The 19,947-nt window shown below is 45.1% G+C and overlaps 1 protein-coding gene across 1 annotated transcript; it reads left to right on the top strand.

The window, feature by feature from the left end:
- Nucleotides 1-344: 344 nt before the first annotated feature.
- CASC3 (CASC3 exon junction complex subunit) lies at nt 345-18,716 on the top strand. The gene is made up of 14 exons (XM_027567615.1): nt 345-643; nt 1,010-1,037; nt 1,375-1,412; nt 10,057-10,215; nt 10,306-10,457; nt 10,962-11,138; nt 11,324-12,009; nt 13,332-13,396; nt 14,103-14,217; nt 14,649-14,747; nt 15,001-15,215; nt 16,002-16,124; nt 16,481-16,541; nt 17,030-18,716. The coding sequence occupies exons 1-13, from the start codon at nt 413-415 to the stop codon at nt 16,502-16,504; spliced, it is 2,112 nt and encodes a 703-aa protein (XP_027423416.1). The 5' UTR covers nt 345-412; the 3' UTR covers nt 16,505-16,541; nt 17,030-18,716.
- The last annotated feature ends 1,231 nt before the right edge of the window (nt 18,717-19,947 follow it).

The raw sequence follows: 19,947 nt of genomic DNA on the forward strand, positions 1-19,947 counted from the left end.
ACGCAGTAAAATGATCGGCTTCAAACGTAGGTAGAAACGGAAATAGAAAACTATGAAACAGCCCCAATGCCGCAGTGAAGCTGTGACAGGTGGGCGCCTTCCACTCGGAAGGCCCAAGATGGCTGGGCGAGGAACCGGAGGCGGCAGCCTGAGCTCAGCTCCCCTCGCCGGGGGCCCACCCCAGGGAAGACAGGGGTCGCGGCACGCCCCCCGCACGTCACCGATTACGTAATCCCGCTCGCCGGCAGACGTGCCGCAGGGCGGCCGCCCCACCCCTAACCCCTCCCCCTGAAAAGCGCGGCGGCCAGTGTCGCACGTGAAGCATGCTGGGACTAGCTCTCGAGACTCCCGGCAGCCCCTGCGACGGGCGCGGTACGTAAGGAGCTGGCCGTTGGCGGCCGTTCTCCGTAAGATGGCGGATCGGCGGCGGCAGCGCGCTTCGCAGGACACGGAGGACGAAGAGTCTGGTGCTTCGGGCTCAGACAGCGGCGGCTCCCCGGCGCGGGGCGGCGGGAGCTGCAGCGGTAGCGCTGGAGGCGGTGGCAGTGGCTCTCTGCCTTCCCAGCGCGGAGGCCGAGCTGGGGCCCTTCATCTGCGGCGGGTGGAGAGCGGGGGGGCTAAGAGCGCTGAGGAGTCGGAATGTGTGAGTGCGCGCGGGTGGGGCGGGCCCGGGGGCGGGGTGTAGGTGGTGAGGGGAGGCTGGGAGTTGATGGTAGCTGCTGGGGCATAGCGTGTTAGAGAAGAGAGCCATCACGGTGCAGTGTGCATCCGGAACGCCAAGGGAGGAGGAGGTGTTAGGGGTTTCTGGGAGAAGGGCAGAGGCGCTGCACGTGAAAAGCGGATGTTTATTCAGAAATTGGGGCTGGAAGTGAAGAGACCGGACCTCCCTTGGTCACTACTTGTTAAAGATGTACCTTTCCTCATCTTCCTGTTCACCCATTTCGTGTTGAGTCTTTAACTCCCCGCCCTTTGGAAATCACGGAACTAACCCATGTCCTCTTTCCTTCAGGAGAGTGAAGATGGCATCGAGGGCGATGGTGAGTAGCATCGTGACAAGTTTTTTGACTGTAAACTCAGATCACCTATTTCCACCAATTGACATTCTCTCAGACTGTTCAGGATTTGGGAGAGGGTGCCACAAAGTGGCTCTTTGTAGCAGAGTGCCTACAAGCTTACGTTTTAGCAGTATGATCTTGGGCAGATCACTCTTTGATCCTGTTTCTCATTTGTAAATGCGGACTATAATTTTACCTCTCTGATAGGTTGATGTCAGAATTGAATGAGAGTCTTAGTTTGACTTAAAAAGCAATCAGGAAATATATTTATAATAATTTATGTTGATTTTTTTCTTTACATATTTCTGTTTTCTTTCAGCTGTTCTGTCGGATTATGAAAGTGCAGAAGACTCTGAAGTGAGTGTGATAGGTTCTTTTTTTCTATGGCTATAGGTTGGAAATTTTTAAATGTATTTTAAAAACATGGACACACCTGTGGTTCAAAAGTACTATGACCTCCTTGTTATTTCTCTTGTGCATTCTTCATTTATGCTTTTCAGAAACTGTTATAAAAGGTCTTGTTTACTTAGAGTGAGGGAAGTTTGGTGCATGCCTTTTCAGGTTTCATATGTTAACGCGGTTAGTAGTTGGCTTTTCACCCTGTCCGAAGAAAATAAGGTTCTAAATAGGAGAATGAGAACATCCTGAAGCCCTTCACAGGATGACAGTTCTTTTCATGCTGCCTAGGGAATGAAACCAGCTAGTTGGATATTTTTTTCAAGTGTATTTGAAAACCTTAAAAAGGCAGGATTTCGAGTGGTTTATATCAGAAACATCCCTCAGTTTATAGGAAGTTTTCTCCCTCTTAAATTCAGGAGAAAATTTGCATAAGCCAAGCTTTTGTGACCTTACTTGTTTTGATTGGATGAACTACTAGAGATGCTGTGTGAATGGCTGTTTGTTTCCTGGGGTTGTTGAATATTAAGTCCTGAGTTCTGGAATTTGGGTCATGGGGTTATGGACAGGAGGAATTGGATTATGGATCAAAGGTTCATTCTATAAATTTTATAGAACTGTTGCTACATAATTAGATTTCTATTAAGTCCTAGAGATGTAATAGCGAACACTACTAAAATTTCTGTTTTTAGGAATGATTTAGGAAGTCAGATAAACATGCAGACAGTCATAGGACATGGTGACAACTGCTAGGGATAGGGTTAAGTAGGATATTAATGGCTGAGTACTAAATCCATCCTAGGCAATCAGGAAAGAATAAGTTGGTGTTAGGCCATGTTTTAGGCAGAGGGAACAACTGCTGCGAAAGTCCAGACACAGGAGAGAAGACTGATTATTTGGAAACTTGCAAGTAGTTTGGTGTGGCTGGAACATTGTTGGGACAGGATGGGTATCAGAAATAAAGGCAAATCGGGGCGCCTGGGTGGCTCAATTGGTTAAGCAACTGCCTTCGGCTCAGGTCATGATCCTGGAGTCCCAGGATCGAGTCCCACATCGGGCTCCCTGCTCGGCAAGGAGTCTGCTTCTCCCTCTGACCCTCTTCCCTCTTGTGCTCTCTATCTCTCATTCTCTCTCTCTCAAATAAATAAATAAAATCTTTAAAAAAAAAAAAAAAAGAAAGAAAGAAAGGCAAATCAATGAACAGGGGCCAGATCATGAAGGGCTTTACTTGTTCCTTGTCTTCATTATGTACCTGCTGTGTGCCAGGAGTTGTACTAGGCACTGGAATAAAAGACAGACATGGTTCTGCCCTCCTGGAATTTACATTTTGGGGGAAAACAGACAAGTAATTACGGTACTGTTTGGTAAGTGTCACACTATCAGAAGCATAGGGTGTTTCGGGAGCACATGGCAGGGGCAGCCAACTAACTGTTTGGAAATGCTTAGAGGATGAGATGTTAAAATAGAGACTTCAAGGGTGAGTGGGAGTGAGCCAGGCAGAGTATTCTAAGCAGAGGAAACACTGTCTGGGAAGAAGGTCTTGAAGGGATGGACTGTATGACAGGTTGGAGGATATGAAAAGTTTAGTGTGACTCTTGCTAAGTGATGAGTCTGAGTCCAAATCTTAAAATACCTTGTGAACCCTATTAAAATGCATTTGGATTTTATTCTAAGAAAGTGAGAAAGCGTAACAGGGTTTTAAACAAGTGTATGATATGGATTAGACTTAAATTTTAAAGATTTGTCAGATCCAAAGAACACCTGCATCAGAAAATCCATTTGGCCAGTTCTGTTGAAATAAGATCTTGCAGAGGGAGGGAAGACTCAGACATTTATATGTTAACAAGATCCCAGATTGATGTTTATGCACAGTAAAATTTGAGAATTATTATTTTATAACAGTTACTTTGTCTGCAATGATAGTTGATCTGAGGGGAGCAAGACTGGAGGCAGGAAAGCTAGTTAAAGCTATTATGGAAGCCGAGGCAAGCAGTAAGTGTGGCCTGGAGTGGAGTAGTAGCAGTGAAAGTAGAAGTGGACAAAATTGAAAGTTATTTAGGTTATGGAATTCACAGAATGTGGTGATTAATGAGATGCCTTATTTTCTCTGAAGTCAGTGATGAACTTATCTACAAAAAGCAAAAGGGAGGTAAGTTGGGGGGTGAGGAATGTTTGCAGTCGTCACTAGAGAATGGAAACCCTGGAAAGACTGTCAGGCAGTATGGAGTGTTCAGTGAGGTTTGGTGATTGTGAATTTATACTAAGATGCTTCTGTATATAAATGAATTTGGATGTTATCCTAATAACGAAAGAAGGCTACTGAAGGCTTAAGTATGGAAGATGAAGCAAGACTTGGGACAGGGAGAGCTGTTAAGAGGTTGTTAGGATAAGCCAAGGAACATGATGGTGTCCTAAAGAAGAGACCCGGCAGTGGGACTCTGATTTGAGAGATGTTTAGGTGGTACTACCAGAACTTCTTGATTGATTGAATCTGGAATGTGAATTAAGGAGTCAAAAGGATGCCCAAGTTGATGAATGATGTTATTCACCAAGAACGGGACACAGGAGATTTCAGGAAGGACACTGGTGGGTTAAGTTTTGGTTGTTTTGAAATTGAGGGACTTGTGGGACTTTGAAATGGCAATATATAGTATATATTGTCTGAAAATTAAGAAGGTCTGGTTCTGCTCTGTCCAATACAGTGGTCATCAGCTAGATGTGGCTATTTAGTTAAACTTAAAACTTGAGTTCTTTCAATTGCAAAGCCACATTTTAAGTACTCAGTAGCCATGTTTGGCTAGTGGTTGCTGTATGGGACAGCAGTAGTCCAGATTAGAGAAAAAGGCCTGATGTCCTGACTTTCATAGTAATGCATTACTTGCTTGCATTTTTCTTGGTTACTAACTATATACCTATACACTACAGTTCAGTCTTGCCTGTTAAAATTTGATCTGTCTCTTAGTCTGCAGGTTAGTGTTTTATCCCTTTCTTTTCCATACAGTTTATCTTTTGAAAAGATTTTGATGATTGCTCGCTCACTCATGGTACAACTCAACCTGCTCCCTCTGTCCTTTGTATTTCCTGCAAATAATTGGTATTTCCAGATCCATGGAAAGACAACATGAACCAAAGATTTTACCTTGAACAAAACTGATAATCACTTAGTTTCTTTCCCTTTTGGTCACTTGCTGTTTTTGTCTAGATATTCCCAGTATATATTTTTTTAGGTCCAGGGGAGGAAACTGCTGTTCTCTTTTTCATTTTGTTTTCCTTATGAAATAGGAGGAAAGACACTGAGTAGGGAGGTTAGTGGAGGGAGGATCAGGGGAGGAATTGTCAGACTAAAGGAGGTTTAAGTAGTTGAGGTTGGAGGTGGCACCAATGCGTGAAGTTGTGTGATTTTTTTTTTTTTTTAAACCCCTTCATTGATGATTAATAGTCTGGTTGTACACCTAGAAAAAGCAGACATTTGAGTTGATCTAGTCCTGGGCACAGGGGAGTGGCAAGGGACTTGGTGATTGGAATCTAGTAGTGATCGAAATAATGGGCCATGGAGACTAAAGAGAGGAAAGTCTGGAAAAAGACTGATAGGGAGAAGGTGAAGGGTCAAAGCAGTGGATATCTTAAGTTGGAGATGAGAGGAGGAGAGGGTAAGTGAATAAGTAAGAATAGGAGTAAAAGGCAGGGGTTTTTTTGTTTTGTTTTTTTGTCTGTTTTAAAGTAAACTCTAGGGGCGCGCCTGGGTGGCTCAGGTCATGATCCCAGGGTCCTGGGATCGAGTTCTGCATCAGGCCCCCTGCTTCTTGGGAGGCTGCTTTTCCCTCTGCCTCTATCTCTGTCTCTCATGAATAAATAAATAAAATCTTTAAAAAAAAAAATACTTTAAAGTAAACTCTAGGGACACCTGGTGGTTCAGTTGGTTAAACGTCTGCCTGTGGCTCAGGTCATGATCTCTGGGCTCCTGAGTTGGTCCCTGCTCAGTAGGGAGCCTGCTTCTCCCTCTCCCTCTGCTCCTCCCCCTACTTGTGCTCTCTTGCTCTCTCTTTGTCAAATAAATAAATGAAATCTTTGAAAAATAATAAAAAAATAAATTCTACTCTCCCAATGTGGGCCTCAGACTCAGTGACCCCAAGATCAGTCAAGAGTCGCATGCTCTACGGGCTGAGGCAGCCAGGTGCCCCTAGGTAGGTTTTTTATTTTTTTTTATTTTTATTTTTTTAATATTTTATTTATTTATTTATTTGAGAGAGAGAATGAGATAGAGAGAGCACATGAGAGGGGGGAGGGTCAGAGGGAGAAGCAGACTCCCTGCCGAGCAGGGAACCCGATGCGGGACTCGATCCCGGGACTCCAGGATCACGACCGGAGCCGAAGGCAGTCGCCCAACCAACTGAGCCACCCAGGCGCCCTAGGTAGGTTTTTTAGAAAACAGCTTTATTGAGGGGGCACCTGGGTGGCTCAGTCATTAAGCGTCTGCCTTCGGCTCAAGTCATGATCCCAGGGTCCTGGGATTGAGCCCCGCATTGGGCTCCCTGCTCAGCCGGGAGCCTGCTTCTCCCTCTCTCACTCCCCCTGCTTGTGCTCTCTCTCTCTCGCTGTGTCTCTCTTTGTCAAATAAATAAAAATCTTAAAAAAAAAACAAAAAACAGCTTTTTTGAGACATGATTTACAAACCATACAATTTATTTAGAATGTACAATTCTGTGGTTTTTGCAACTATTACCACGATTAGTTTCAGAACATTTTCATCACCTTGAAAAGAAACCTTGTACCCTTTAGCTGTTACTCCCCCTGCCCCCCAGTTCCTCCATTCTTATACCCTGGTCCCTAAGCAATCACACATCTACTTTTTGTGTCTAAGAATTTTCCTATCCTGGCCTTTCATATGAATGGAATCATATATGGACTTTTGTGACTGGCTTCTTTCACTTAGCATTACGTTTCCACAGTTTTCATCCCTGTTGTACCATGTATCAGTACTTGATTCCTTTTTATGGCTGAGTAACATTCCATTATATGGGTATACCACATTTTGTTTATCTGTTCATTCACTGATGGATATTTGGGTTTCTGTTTTTTGTATTATGAATAATGTTACTATAAACATTAGTGTACAACTTTTTGTGTGGATGTATGTTTTCGTTTCTCTTGGCTGTGTACCTAGGAATGGAGTTGCTAAGTCATATGGTAACTGTGTTTTTTTCTTCTTAATCTTTTTTTCCCCCCAAAGATTACTTTTTATTTATTTATTTGGGAGAGTGAGCGAGCAAGCATGAGCAGGGGAGGGGCAGAGGGAGAAGGACAAGCAGACTTCCCACCAAGCGGGGAGCCTGAAGTGGGACCTGATCCCAGGATCACTATCTGAGCTGAAGTGGGATGCCTAATCCACTGCGCTACCCAGGTGCCCCATGGTAACTATGTTTAATCCTCTGAGGAACTGCCCAACTGTTTTCCAAAGCAGCTGCACCATTTTACATTCCCAACAGCAATATATGGAATTTCTTTATGTACTTGCCAGCATGTAATTGTCTTGCCTTGACTTTTTGATTCTAGCCATCCTAGTAGGTGTGAAATGGTGCCTCATTTTGAATTTGCATTTCCCTGACGGCTAATGATGTTGAGCATTTTTCCTTGTACTTTTTGGCCATTTGTGTATCTTCCTTGGAAAAAATGCCTAGTCAGATACTTTGTCCATTTTTTAATTGGGTTGTCTTTTTATTGAGTTGTAAGAATTCTTTATAAAATATTGAAGATACAAGTTCCTTATCGGATATGATTTGCAAATCTTTTTTTCCCCATTCTGTGGGTTTTCTTTTTACTTTCTTGATGGTGTCAGGTTTCAATTTTGATAAAGTCCAGTATATCTGGTTTTTCTTTTTGCTCCTGCTTTTGATATCCTATCTAAGAAGGCTTTGCTGAGTGTGTGCCAAAACCAGAGTCTTGAAGATTAACTCCTGTGTTTTCTTACAAGAGTTCTATAGTTTTCGGGTGCCTGGGTAGCTCAGTTGGTTAAGTGGTTAAGTGGCAGGGCCCTGGGATCGAGCCCCGTGTCGGGGAGCCTGCTTCTCCCTCTCCCTCCGCCTGCTGCTCCCCCTGCTTGTGCTCTCTGTCAGGTAAATAAATAAAGTCTTTAAAAAAGAGAGAGTCCTATAGTTTTAACTCTTGAATTTAGGTTTTTGATCCATTTTGAGTTAAAAAAATTTTTTAAGAATTTATTCATTTGAGGGGCGCCTGGGTGGCTCAGTCGTTAAGCATCTGCCTTCAGCTCAGGTCATGATCCCAGGGTCCTGGGATGGAGCCCTGCATCAGGCTCCCTGCTCAGTGGGAAGCCTACTTCTCCCCCTCCCCCTGCCCCTCATCCCTGCTTGTGTTCTCTCTCTTGCTCGCTCTCCTCTCTTTTAAATAAATAAATAAAATCTTAAAAAAAAAAAAAAAAGGCTATGGGTAAAGGCTTAATCCTTACAGTGTGGGTGTGGTCTCCCTCAAATTGAAAGTTTCACAACAGTATTGCCTCTCCGGGAATCCTCACCCAGAACACAGAGGCTGAAACACCTGGATGCTGAGCAGGGAAGAGGAGTTAATTGGCTTGTCTGGGCGGGTTGGGTAGACCTCACTCTGTTTGAAGAAAGGACAGAAACTTAGAGCTCAGGAGCTTCTTGTTGCATCAGGAATCTCACAGTGGGACTCTTTGATCACATTCCTGACATTAGCCTGGGGCTGGAGTTATGAGAGGTCAAGTGTCAGACTCAGGAGAATAAGACCAGTGTGCACAGTATCTACCAGGTGGCAGAGGGGTATCGGCACCCTGACCTGTTAACCCGACAATGGGAACTAACCCAACTTTCTTTGAACCCATTTCTTGGTCTTCAGGTGTCTGAACCTACTACCCTCCCCTAGCCTATAGCTCTGCCCCCTGAGGTCCAAATCCTGAGAGAATTGTGAGAGAATATTCTAAAGCCAGCCCAGCATGAGCTTTAGTTACTCCTTTTCCCTGCCTAGAACTAGCCACACTTCTGTTACCTGACCCTTTCTGGTGGCCCCTACTCAGAAGATAGCCTAAGGACGGTCCTCTGTAAGAATAGACCCAGCAGTTTGTCACAAGCAGGATTATCTAATCTTGATGCGGCCGAGAGGGAAGACATAGTAGAGAGGCAAGAGAGCACGTGGGCTTGGTTTTCATTTCTTTTTTTTTTGAAGATTTTATTTATTTGACAGAGACACAGCGAGAGCAGGAACACAAGCAGGGGGAGTGGGAGAGGGAGAAGCAGGCTTCCCGCGAAGCAGGGAGCCCGATGCGGGGCTCGATCCCAGGGCCCTGGGATCATGACCCGAGCTGAAGGCAGACGCCCAACGACTGAGCCACCCAGGTGCCCCTTGGTTTTCATTTCTAAATTATATAATTCTGGAAAGAGTTGTTGGCTAAGGGGATCTCATGCTACAGAAAATTGAGTATTTGTATCATAGATATAAAAGATGTAAGCCACTACTTCCCAGTTTGAGGGTTGAGAAATCATAGTGTTGGGGTGCCCGGGTGGCTCAGTCATTAAGCGTCTGCCTTCGGCTCAGGTCATGATCCCAGGGTCCTGGGATCGAGCCCCACATCGGGCTCTCTGCTCAGCCTGCTTCTCCCTCTCCCACTCCCCCTGCTTATGTTCCCTCTCTCTCTGTGTCTCTCTCTCTGTCAAATAAATAAATAAAATCTTAAAAAAAAGTGTTATTACAAAGAGTTTGCAAGTTCGCTAGTTCAGCTCTTATTATTTATGAACTAAATCTACATCTCCCATCTTTATGCAGTACTGTTTTTGAAAATAAAAATTAATACAATGTAAATTCATTTTGAAGTATTATTGAACATATAGTAGTTGTTGGTCATACATTTTTTTTAAGATTTTATTTATTTGAGAGAGAGAGAATGAGAGATAGCACGAGAGGGAAGAGGGTCAGAGGGAGAAACAGACTCCCTGCTGAGCAGGGAGCCCGATGTGAGACTCGATCCCGGGACTCCAGGATCATGACCTGAGCCGAAGGCAGTCGCTTAACCAACTGAGCCACCCAGGCGCCCGGTCATACATTTTTTCAGTCAGTGGATATTATACTGAGCTGTTGTCTAATGGAGATCCATGAAAATTTTAGAGCCTAAAAGAGATCCACATAATTAATCTAAAAAGTTAAAAATCTGCTCTAAGCCATTTTGAGATGAGAGAATTCATAACTTGAGTTAGAGTGTAGTTTTTAGGCCCTGCATGTTTAGGAAACAATCCATGAAGATGGAGAGAAATTATCAACAAAGATTAGTCGTTTTCTGTATGCTAGGCAGTTTCAAGCCTCCCTTTCATATCTCCTGGGCTCCTTCCCTAGAGGCTACCACCGTTAACATTTCCTTGCATGTCTTCCTGGAAAACTTACATGGATCTATATAAATGTATGTATGTATATTTGTTTTATTATGGGTTTTTTTAAGTGCCCCATCCTCTAGAGATTTTAATAAGAGTATTGATATGTTTGCTTTTAATTCTTACATTATAGTAAAAGTTCATTAGAAAATGTTTACCTAAAGAATGGGAAAAAATGCACCATTTCCAACTGATAGAGTAACTTTTTTCAGGGTGAGGAAGGGGAATACAGTGAAGAGGAAAACTCCAAAGTAGAGCTGAAATCAGAAGCCAATGATGCTGCTAATTCTTCAGCAAAAGAAGAGAAGGGAGAAGAAAAGCCTGACACCAAAGGCACTGTGACTGGAGAGAGGCAGAGTGGAGATGGACAGGTCAGTGTCCACCAAAGGCCTCCATTTTGGGGGTCAGATTAAGGGCTCTTAACCTTGGAGAGAATAAGGAGCCTTTTATCTGTCCTCTAGGAGAGCACAGAACCTGTGGAGAACAAAGTGGGGAAAAAGGGCCCTAAGCATTTGGATGATGATGAAGATCGGAAGAACCCAGCCTACATACCCCGGAAAGGGCTCTTCTTTGAGCATGATCTTCGAGGGCAGACACAGGAGGAGGAAGTCAGGTAACAGCCTCTTGTTGCTGCTATTTAGAACGTATTTAGTGCTTACTAAAGGCTAGGAGCTTTGCTGATTTACTGCTCACAGTACTTTAAGGTTATTATGATTATCCCTTTTGTACAAATGAGGAAAGTGAAGCTTAGAATATTTGGTAACTCTTGGTGGAGGAGCTGGGATTCGGACGCATACTTCCATTGCCTTCCTTAGTCTGAGGCTCAAGCCTCTGGGACATGAAGTACTTGTGTAAACTGCCTTACAGGCGAGAGATGTTTCCAAGGTGCCGGGTAGTTTGAAGTAAAGTCTTTTCCTCATTTCTGTGCCTGTTCTGTTTGAGCCCAGCAGGCCCTGAGATGCTGTGATTCACTCTTGGTTTTGTATGATCTGTCTGGGAAGATGGGGAGACCAGTGAAGTTCCTACTGTTTCTCTGCCCATCCCTCTTTTTTTTTCGTGAACATCTTTACTTGGCAGAGTCTTCCAATCTAAGACACTTTTCCCTGGTTTTATCCAGACCCAAGGGGCGTCAGCGAAAGCTATGGAAGGATGAGGGTCGCTGGGAGCATGACAAGTTCCGGGAAGATGAACAAGCTCCAAAGTCCCGACAGGAGCTCATTGCTCTTTATGGCTATGACATCCGCTCAGCTCACAATCCTGATGACATCAAACCCCGAAGAATCCGGAAACCCAGGTGAGAAAATTTTGGAGTTGACACTGTTATATTTGTAGAAAGAACTCTGCTTTTTAAAAATGCCATTCCAGCCTGTAATTCAGTGGATGAGGTATATGGGAAGTCTCCCTGACCCTCAGTTTATATCTCTAGTGGTCTCCTTTGTTATTTCTTTTCTTAAGACTTTTGCCATTCCATTTATTCAGGTTTGGGAGTCCTCCACAAAGAGATCCAAACTGGATTATTGAGCGGCCAAACAAGTCCCATCGCCACCAGGGTCCTGGGGGCACCGTACCACCACGGACATTTATCAACAGGAATGCTGCAGGGACTGGCCGAATGTCTGCTCCCAGGAATTATTCTCGATCTGGGGGCTTCAAGGAAGGTCGTGCTGGTTTTAGGCCTGTGGAGGCTGGTGGGCAGCACGGTGGCCGTTGTGGTGAGACTGTTAAACATGAAAGCAGTTACCGATCACGGCGCCTAGAGCAGACTCCTGTGAGGGACCCATCTCCAGAAGCTGATGCTCAAGTGCTCGGCAGTCCTGAGAAGGAGGAGGCGGCCTCAGAGATACCAGCTGCTGCTCCCGACACTGCACCACCGGCCCCTGACAGGCCTGTTGAGAAGAAATCCTACTCCCGGGCAAGAAGAACCAGAATCAAAGCTGGAGATGCAGTCAAGGTTGCAGAGGAGGTGCCCCCTCCACCTGAAGGGCTGAACCCAGCACCTCAAGTCCCAGAAACGACCCCTCCTCCACCTGCTAAGACTGGAAACTGGGAGGCTCCAGTGGATTCTACTACAAGTGGACTTGAGCAAGATGTGGCACAACTAAATATAGCAGAACAGAATTGGAGTCCAGGGCAGCCTTCGTTCCTGCAACCACGTGAGCTTCGGGGTAGGTACCTTAGGGTTAGTGACTAGCTTTTTTCCCTGTGCATCATTGGGTTTGTGGGCATGGGATTTAGGTCTCAGGGATATGGGATGTGACAAATATCTTTGTTTTCATTAACTGAAAGAAGTGGATGGATTCATAGGTATATTCATCCGGAGACCTCAGAGAAGTTTTATGTTACCCAAGACTACCCCTACTACTTTGCCTACTATTACCTGACTAGTCATCAGTATGGAGCTCCTGCATGCATAATCTTTTACCCATTCTCTGTAGGAAAAGTTGAAAGCAGGTGGGCAGTGTTCTTATTATATGAGCTAATGGTTAAATGTTTGAAGGCGGAAACTTACTCACTTGAATTTGGATGAGAATTGTCTAGTCTATTTGAAAGGAAAGCCTAATTTCCTTAATGTGGAGGTAGGCTGCCCAGTAGAACTTTCTATAGTATAAGCTTTTGAATACTTGTAATGTGGCCAGAGTGACTGAGGGACTGAACTTTTAATTTTAATTAATTGAAATTTAAATAACCACTTGTGGCTACTGGATATCATGTTGGACAGCATAGTTCTAGAAACTAGGACCTGTCTACCACCGCTCTTGCCCATCTGTCTTTGTCTCCCTCCAGTTAGGTAAATCAAAGGATCTTTTCCTTAGTTTCCGAAATCTGTTTTGAACTTAAAGATTGGAAATCCTCATTTGGACTGGGAGTTTCAGCATCCTTCTTTGGTGTGCATGATTTTTGAATACCAAAAACCAGTGTAGCCTAAACTGGACTTGGAGTTGATCTTTGGATGGAGGAGTATACCCTTCTACTGGTATCTTATTACCATTGGAAGACAGTCTCTAAAATATCCTTTTTTTTTTTTTTTTTTTTTTGTCCTGAGACATTTTCAGCCAGAGGGGAGTATCTTCCCAAACTTCAGCCTAGAACTCTGTGGCCAGGAATAATCAGGCAGATTCACAGAATGTCCAGTTGTCCAGAAACTTTAAGGCTGAGATTTTTCAGTATGTTTTATAATGCTGATTATAACCTCCCATGGATTCTGTACAGAAAGTATTTGGCGGGAAAATTGCATTTTCTCATTGAAGTCTTTTTTTTTTTCTTCATATTCAAAGACTTTTGTGTTAAGGTTGCAGAAAATGGGGGCAAATTTCCAAATGCTGGTATTGACAGGAAACAGAGATAGTTTAAAAGGAATTTTGTCAGTTTAAAAGAAGGCGGCAATTTCCTGTGTTGGATTCTTAAACTTGTCATTTTCTTGATGTTCTCTTTAGTCCCACTCATATCTATCTGCTATGTAGCCGTGACTTTTTTTGCTGTATCACAGGTATGCCCAACCACATACACATGGGAGCAGGACCTCCACCTCAGTTTAACCGGATGGAAGAAATGGTACAGAAAGGGAAAGGGAGTAGTGGGGGAGGGGCCTGCATGCAACAGCTGTTCATTGCTTAAACTAAGATAAGGTCTTGGGAGTCAGTGTTCCATTGATTTACCCATATTTCTTTTAATTTCGCTCTCCAGAAAGGGTAGCAAGGCCTAGGTTCAGATCTTGATGTTTCTCATTGGTTTTTCTAATTCATTTTGCAAATACTCTTTTCTTTCTTTCTTTTTCTTTTCTTTTTTCTTTTCTTTCTTTCTTTCTTTCTGTTTGTCTTTCTGTCTGTCTTTGAGAAAGAGTGCAGGGCAGGGAGGGCAGTGGCTCAGAGGGGGAGGGAGAAAGAGAACCTAAGCAGTTCTCCACGCTCAGCTCAGCGGGGAGCCGGACACGGGACTCTAATCTCATGACCTTGAGATCATGACCTGAGCCAAAATCAAGAGTTGGATGCTTAACTGAGTCCAGGCGCCCCTACTCTTTTTTTTTTTCCTCACTTTTTTTTAAGTAATCTCTACACCCATGTGGGGCTCAAACTCACAACCCCAAGATGAAGAGTTGCATGCTTTTATGACTGAGCCAGTCAGGCACCCCTCATTTTGCAAATACTGTTTAACATGTGCCATGTACCAAGTGTGTGTTTTGCAGCACCTAAAGTAGGGTGGGACTTGATATGAGAGTCAGCCCTCTGGCAGTCTTTTTGCTCAGACCTCTTTATTTCAGGGTGTCCAGGGTGGGCGAGCCAAACGCTATTCATCTCAGCGGCAAAGACCTGTGCCAGAGCCCCCTGCTCCTCCTGTGCACATCAGTATCATGGAGGGACATTACTATGATCCACGTGAGTTTTCTCTTATTATTGGGGCACCTTTCTCGGCAGCGTGAAGTGAACTAAGAGACCAGCCTCTTGCCTCCTGGATTTCCCTTCCTACTTCTCACAGTGGTTATCAAACATTGTCTGGTTGCTGTTTTCTTCACATGGAAAATTGAGAGCATCTTTTTTTTTTTTTTTTTAAGATTTTATTTATTTATTTGACAGAGACACAGCGAGAGCAGGAACACAGGCAGGGGGAGTGGGGGAGGGAGAAGCAGGCCTCCCGCTGAGCAGGGAGCCCGATGCGGGGCTCGACCCCAGGACCCTGGGATCATGACCTGAGCCGAAGGCAGACGCTTAGCGACTGAGCTACCCAGGCGCCCCGAGAGCATCTTTTAAAGGGTTTGGGGGACAATAAGAGTGAGGGTTTATGAGAGTCCCAATGTGATATCTTACAGTGCAGTTCCAGGGACCAATCTATACCCATGGTGACAGCCCTGCCCCACTGCCTCCTCAGGGCATGATTGTGCAGCCAGAAATGCACCTTCCCCACCCAGGTAAGCCTTGCACCTCTGCTTATATGCTTCCAGTACGTGATGATATGTGTTGGGGGCTTCACAGACTCCATCCTCCTGAGCTCTGTGCTGCTTGCTCACAAGGCTAGCCACTCTGGCAGCTTGGGCAACAAACTCCTCTTGGGTCCATCCTGAGGACTTCCATCTTGAGTCTGTGCTGAGCAGGGCAGCCAGGCCATCCCATGGAAATGGTGCCATCCTCTATTTCAGTTTTTGTTTTCCTCTTCCTGTCCAGGTTTACATCCCCACCAGACACCGGCACCTCTGCCCAATCCGGGCCTCTATCCCCCACCAGTGTCCATGTCTCCAGGCCAGCCACCACCTCAGCAGTTGCTTGCCCCTACTTACTTTTCTGCTCCAGGCGTCATGAACTTTGGTAATCCCAGTTACCCTTATGCTCCAGGGGCACTGCCTCCCCCACCGCCGCCTCATCTGTATCCTAATACGCAGGTGAGATGGCTAATGAGCAGATTTTTCTAGGTACGCATCCTTTAAATCAGACAAGGATGTGGTATGGGGAGAATGCTTAAGGAATTTGAGAGAACATTTCAATGCCACTGATTTTGCATGTGGCACCAGGATGCCTCTTGGTGGTCAGGAGCTGGAAATGCAGCTTATGTAATGCCCATCATCTATTTATTCTCTTCTGTTTCTTTTTTCTTTTTTAAAGATTTTATTTATTTGAGGGAGAGAGAGAGCGTGCAAGTGTAAGCAGGGGGGAGGGGCAGAGGGAGAAGCAGGCTCACAGGACTTGATCCCAGGCCCCCGGGATCATGACCTGAGCCAAAAGCACATGCTTAACAGACTGAGCCATTCAGGCGCCCTCTTCTGTTTCCTTAATGATGTTTCATTCGGGTGTTTTGGTATGTCTTAGGGGGCAGTCTCTGCCGTTGGTTCAGTTGAATAAAGAAGCTGTATTATCCTTACCCCTCCCTGTACTGCTTAACTCCCAACAGGTTGAAACTATCTTGTATGTGAAGTGTCACCACTGAGCTCAGCCTCTTTCATTTTTCAGTTGATGGTAGGAATTAAAGCTAAGTAGTACTTTGAAGAAGTAGAAACCAGAACATAATCAGGATATAGTAAGGCAGAAATGAATAATCACTTATTTTAAAGGGGGGCAGCTTAGAGATTTATAAAATTCCTCACTACTTTTATTTTTGTGCCCGAATAATGTTCATCATAGTTTAGGTGAATGTATCCCTAACTTTTTCTTCTGCCTTATTGGGGTCCCAGGCCCCATCACAGGTATATGGAGGAGTGACCTACTATAACCCCGCCCAGCAGCAGGTGCAGCCAAAGCCCTCCCCACCCCGGAGGACTCCCCAGCCAGTCACCATCAAGCCCCCACCACCTGAGGTATGAGAGCTGCTTCCAACATCACTGGGCTTTCCTTTCCCCTAGAAGATTTCTCTCCTTTTCTGGGTGTGTCTCCATGGTTGGTTGGTTGGTTGGTTGTTTTTGTTTTTGTTTTAAATATTTTTTATTTATTTATTTGAGAGAGAGAGAATGAGACAGAGAGCATGAGAGGGAGGAGGGTCAGAGGGAGAAGCAGACTCCCTGCTGAGCAGGGAGCCCGATGCGGGACTCGATCCTGGAACTCCAGGATCATGACCTGAGCCGAAGGCAGTCTCTTAACCAACTGAGCCACCCAGGTGCCCCTGTTGGTTGGTTGTTTTAATGACTGGTAACAAATTCTAACTTTGTTATTTCAGGTTGTAAGCAGGGGTTCCAGTTAATAGGAGTTTCTAAAAAATTTAAATCAAACATATAAAAGTAAGTATATAATGTACTACGATTCTTATAAATTCTTAAAACTAATGCTCATGCTTACTTGCTTAACAATCCCCTAATTAGTGCTTTAAGCTGTAATCATGAGGTATCTTATGGAGAGGCTTACAGGAGTCTCAAAATTTGCCAGATGCTTTGTTTTGGGAATGCACTGAGCAGGGTTGAAGCAGAAACCATTGTTAACTTGGCAGAATTTCATTTGGGAAGCTGCAAGGAAAAAATGCAGGACGGTCTTGTTTTTGTTTTGTTTTGTTTTGTTTTTAAGGAAAGGAGAAATCTAAATTTGAGGTATTTGCAGCAGAGCCAATTTTAAAGGTCATGGACAAAGACCATGGGGGTTTTGTTGTTGTTTTGTTAGGGACTTTATTTTAAAACACATTATTTAGAAATGTGGCTTTTTGAAAACAGCTTGTAAATGCCCAGAAGGTCCACTAATGCTTTGCTGATTCTTCCCTTTTCCCCACCACTGTCAGAGAACCCAGGAAAGAAGAGAAATACAACTGGCTGTTTACTACCAGGAAGGCTTCAAAGATACAGGGTGGCTCCTACCGGCAAGCAGCTGAATGAGAAGGACCCCTGCCTTCCTCTGAGGACAGGCTCTGTTGGAGAAAGGGACAAACAAGTGGACTCCTCCCATCTCCACTCTTTACTTGAGTTGGCTTTGCTCAGAAGAGCAGAGATCCAGTCAGCTCAGGCTTCTGGGTCTGCATCCAGAAGCCCCTGTCTTTTACTCTTCTTCACTTTTTCCTGGGAAATTCAAATGTCTTCTCCCAGGGAAGCTCCTTCCTGTTTGTTTTGTTTCCTAAGATGTTCGTTTTTAAAGCCTGGCTTGCTATTCTTAAATTAATATTCTTTTAGTTTCTTTCTTTGTCTAGGCAGAGAGAGAAATCATTCTTCTGATTTTCTAGCTCCTCTGGTTTCCCTTGTGGATTTTCCCTGCATCCCAGATAATTGAAATTTTACCAGCCAGTTTTCCCCCACCAAGCCTGCAAAGAGGTGGCCTTTCATTTTTGGCTGGCCTTTGTTATTATATACTTGGATTCTCTTAATTCCTCTAACCCTGTGGAAGCAGAGCTGTCCACAGAGTGTCTCATTGCGGAGAAAAACTCAAAGTGTGTGGTAGGAGCCCTTCTTGACTTCGGTTTTCAGGAATCTGAGCCTCCATCAGTCCCTGTACTGTGGTAGGCATCAGTCCTCTACTTGAGGGCAAAGTCTTTTACAGTGGGGAGAGGTGGCAAACCAGATGCTTTTGTGAGAAAGGGAAAGTGGAGTAAGCCTTTGCACCTTAGGGGTCTGTATTCACATAGTCCTCAGGGCTCAGTCTTTGAGGTAAGTGGAATTAGAGGGCCCTGCTTATCTGCTTTCCATCCTCCCTACCACGCCCCCTTCCCAGTTGCTGTGGACCAATGCATCTCTCTAGAGGCAGATACTGTCCAGCAAGCGGTCTGTCTTGTACTTTGCAGTTGCTCTTCTCCATGTCTTTCCTGCTACAAGTGTTTTAGATGTTACTATCCGATTTTCCCCAAGTTCTGCTCCTGTCCCTGCAAACTGAAGAAACCACATCTGGGCTTCTGGCCTAAGGAAATCAGTCACTTTCGGGGCAAGGGCTCCTCCCTCTTTTCCTCCCTATCCACAGCGCTGAACCACTCCCCTGCTGCCTCTGCAGAAGAGATTCCTATTGCTGCAGCACTTGTGTCTGCCAGGAGTAACTTGGCCACTGTCCCTGTCCTACAGAACCTAAGGGAGATGGTGGTGGCTGTGTCTCCCCAAATAATGTCACTGTTTCCTACCTTCTCTCTAGCAGCTGATCTAACCACTCTTGAGTCACAGGTGTAGGGTGGGGAGTGGGGAGAGGCACTCAAGCTGTAAACTCCAAGGAGGAAATAACTAAGAGATTCTTCCAGGGGTGGCTGGTGGTTGTGCCTTTGTAGGCTGTCCCCTTTGCCTTAAACCTGAAGATGTCTCCTCAAGCCTGTGGGCAGCATGCCCAGATTCCCAGACCTTAAGACACTGTGACAGTTGTCTCTGTTGGTCCACTGTGTTTCTTTGCAAGAATTTCTCCATGTGTGTTGTTGTTGTTGTTTGTTACTATTTTAAAGGGTGCACATTTGTGATCAGCATTGTGACTTGGAGATAATAAAATTTAGGCTGTAAACTTGGCTCCTTTGCCAGTGTTTTGCATGAGTCTTGATTGGGTGGGATAGGAGAGGACTTGCTCATTCCCCAGAGCCACAGTCACAACTCAAGCCAACTCAAGACTTGTGAAATGGAAGCCCTGAGAGGTGAGGAGCCCACAGGTGTGTGTGTGTACTCCCCATTGGTTATCTCATCCTAATGCCATTGCCACATAGACCCAGGATACCATGCAGTCCCTTGGATTGGAAGTGTCAGGGACAGAAAAACTAATGAAATGGAGCTATCCTTGTCGCCTTTGTTAGTGTTTGGCAAGTGAGTTTTCCAGTGTAATGTGCCCCATGTCAGTACAACTGTACCAGGTCCTAGAAGAGGGGGAGGCACAGGTGGTTAGCTTTCTTCTTGAAAAGTAAAGACACGCTGGCACTAAAGTACCGAGAACACAGCCTAAGAGGAAGGCTTCTCTCAATCTTCGTCAAGGTTAAGAGGAGCAATTGAGACCATCAGCTGTGGCTTATGCTGCCAGTTACCAAGGCCACTGGGCCCTTGATGTGCACAGGTCATTTCCTAGCTTTGTTTTCTTCCAGATCCTGAGTGGGGTGGAAGTTTACTACAGAGGTTGATCTGGTGTGGGGGAACAATTGAACTGAATGTGGAGCTGGTGGCATCTGTTCTTGGGTACCACAAATCCTTGTATACTGGGGGCATGGACATCTTAGTATACCTTAAAATAGTTGGGACTCCCCCTACATCCCTTGCTGCGGCTTGAGCTTGCAGACCATGACTCTTTTAACCCCTATCCCTAATTCCTCTTCATGTCCATTTGCTTTCCTCCTCCCCCACAGGGTGATGGGTAACTATGAGCCTGATCTCCTGGGGTCATGCAAAGAATGCCAGCCAGTCTTGGGGGTAGGTTACTGGCAGGAGGAATGGCTGTTAAGATGCTTCCCCCTTACCCCTGCCTCTTGCTTCCCTGGTCCTGCAGTTAGATCCCATTGCTCTCTGTTGCCCTGGTAACGAGCTCTGCAAGAAGAAACTCAAGCTCAGCAAAGCTCCCAGGTTGTCTGCCCTACCAGTCCACCTCTTGGTGGGCAGAAAGGGAGTACAAAGGGCAGACAGATCAGCCTTAGGTAGCCTTGCCCCATCCCCTTCTAGGGGCTGGGCTCAAAGTTGTTTTACCACCATCTCACAGTTGTTACTGATACCACTCTTGATAATTCTTACATGCCGCCCCTCCTCCTCTGTGGGGTCAATGCAC

Source organism: Zalophus californianus, chromosome 16 (assembly GCF_009762305.2).
Source record: "Zalophus californianus isolate mZalCal1 chromosome 16, mZalCal1.pri.v2, whole genome shotgun sequence".
Classification (NCBI taxonomy): Eukaryota; Metazoa; Chordata; class Mammalia; order Carnivora; family Otariidae; genus Zalophus; species Zalophus californianus.

Coding starts and splice junctions, on each gene's coding strand:
- CASC3 (XM_027567615.1), top strand. CDS start 413: ATGGCGGATCGGCGGCGGCAGCGCGCTTCGCAGGACACGGAGGACGAA. Junction 10,458..10,961: donor ACACAGGAGGAGGAAGTCAG/GTAACAGCCTCT, acceptor GGTTTTATCCAG/ACCCAAGGGGCGTCAGCGAA. Junction 14,748..15,000: donor AATGCACCTTCCCCACCCAG/GTAAGCCTTGCA, acceptor CTTCCTGTCCAG/GTTTACATCCCCACCAGACA.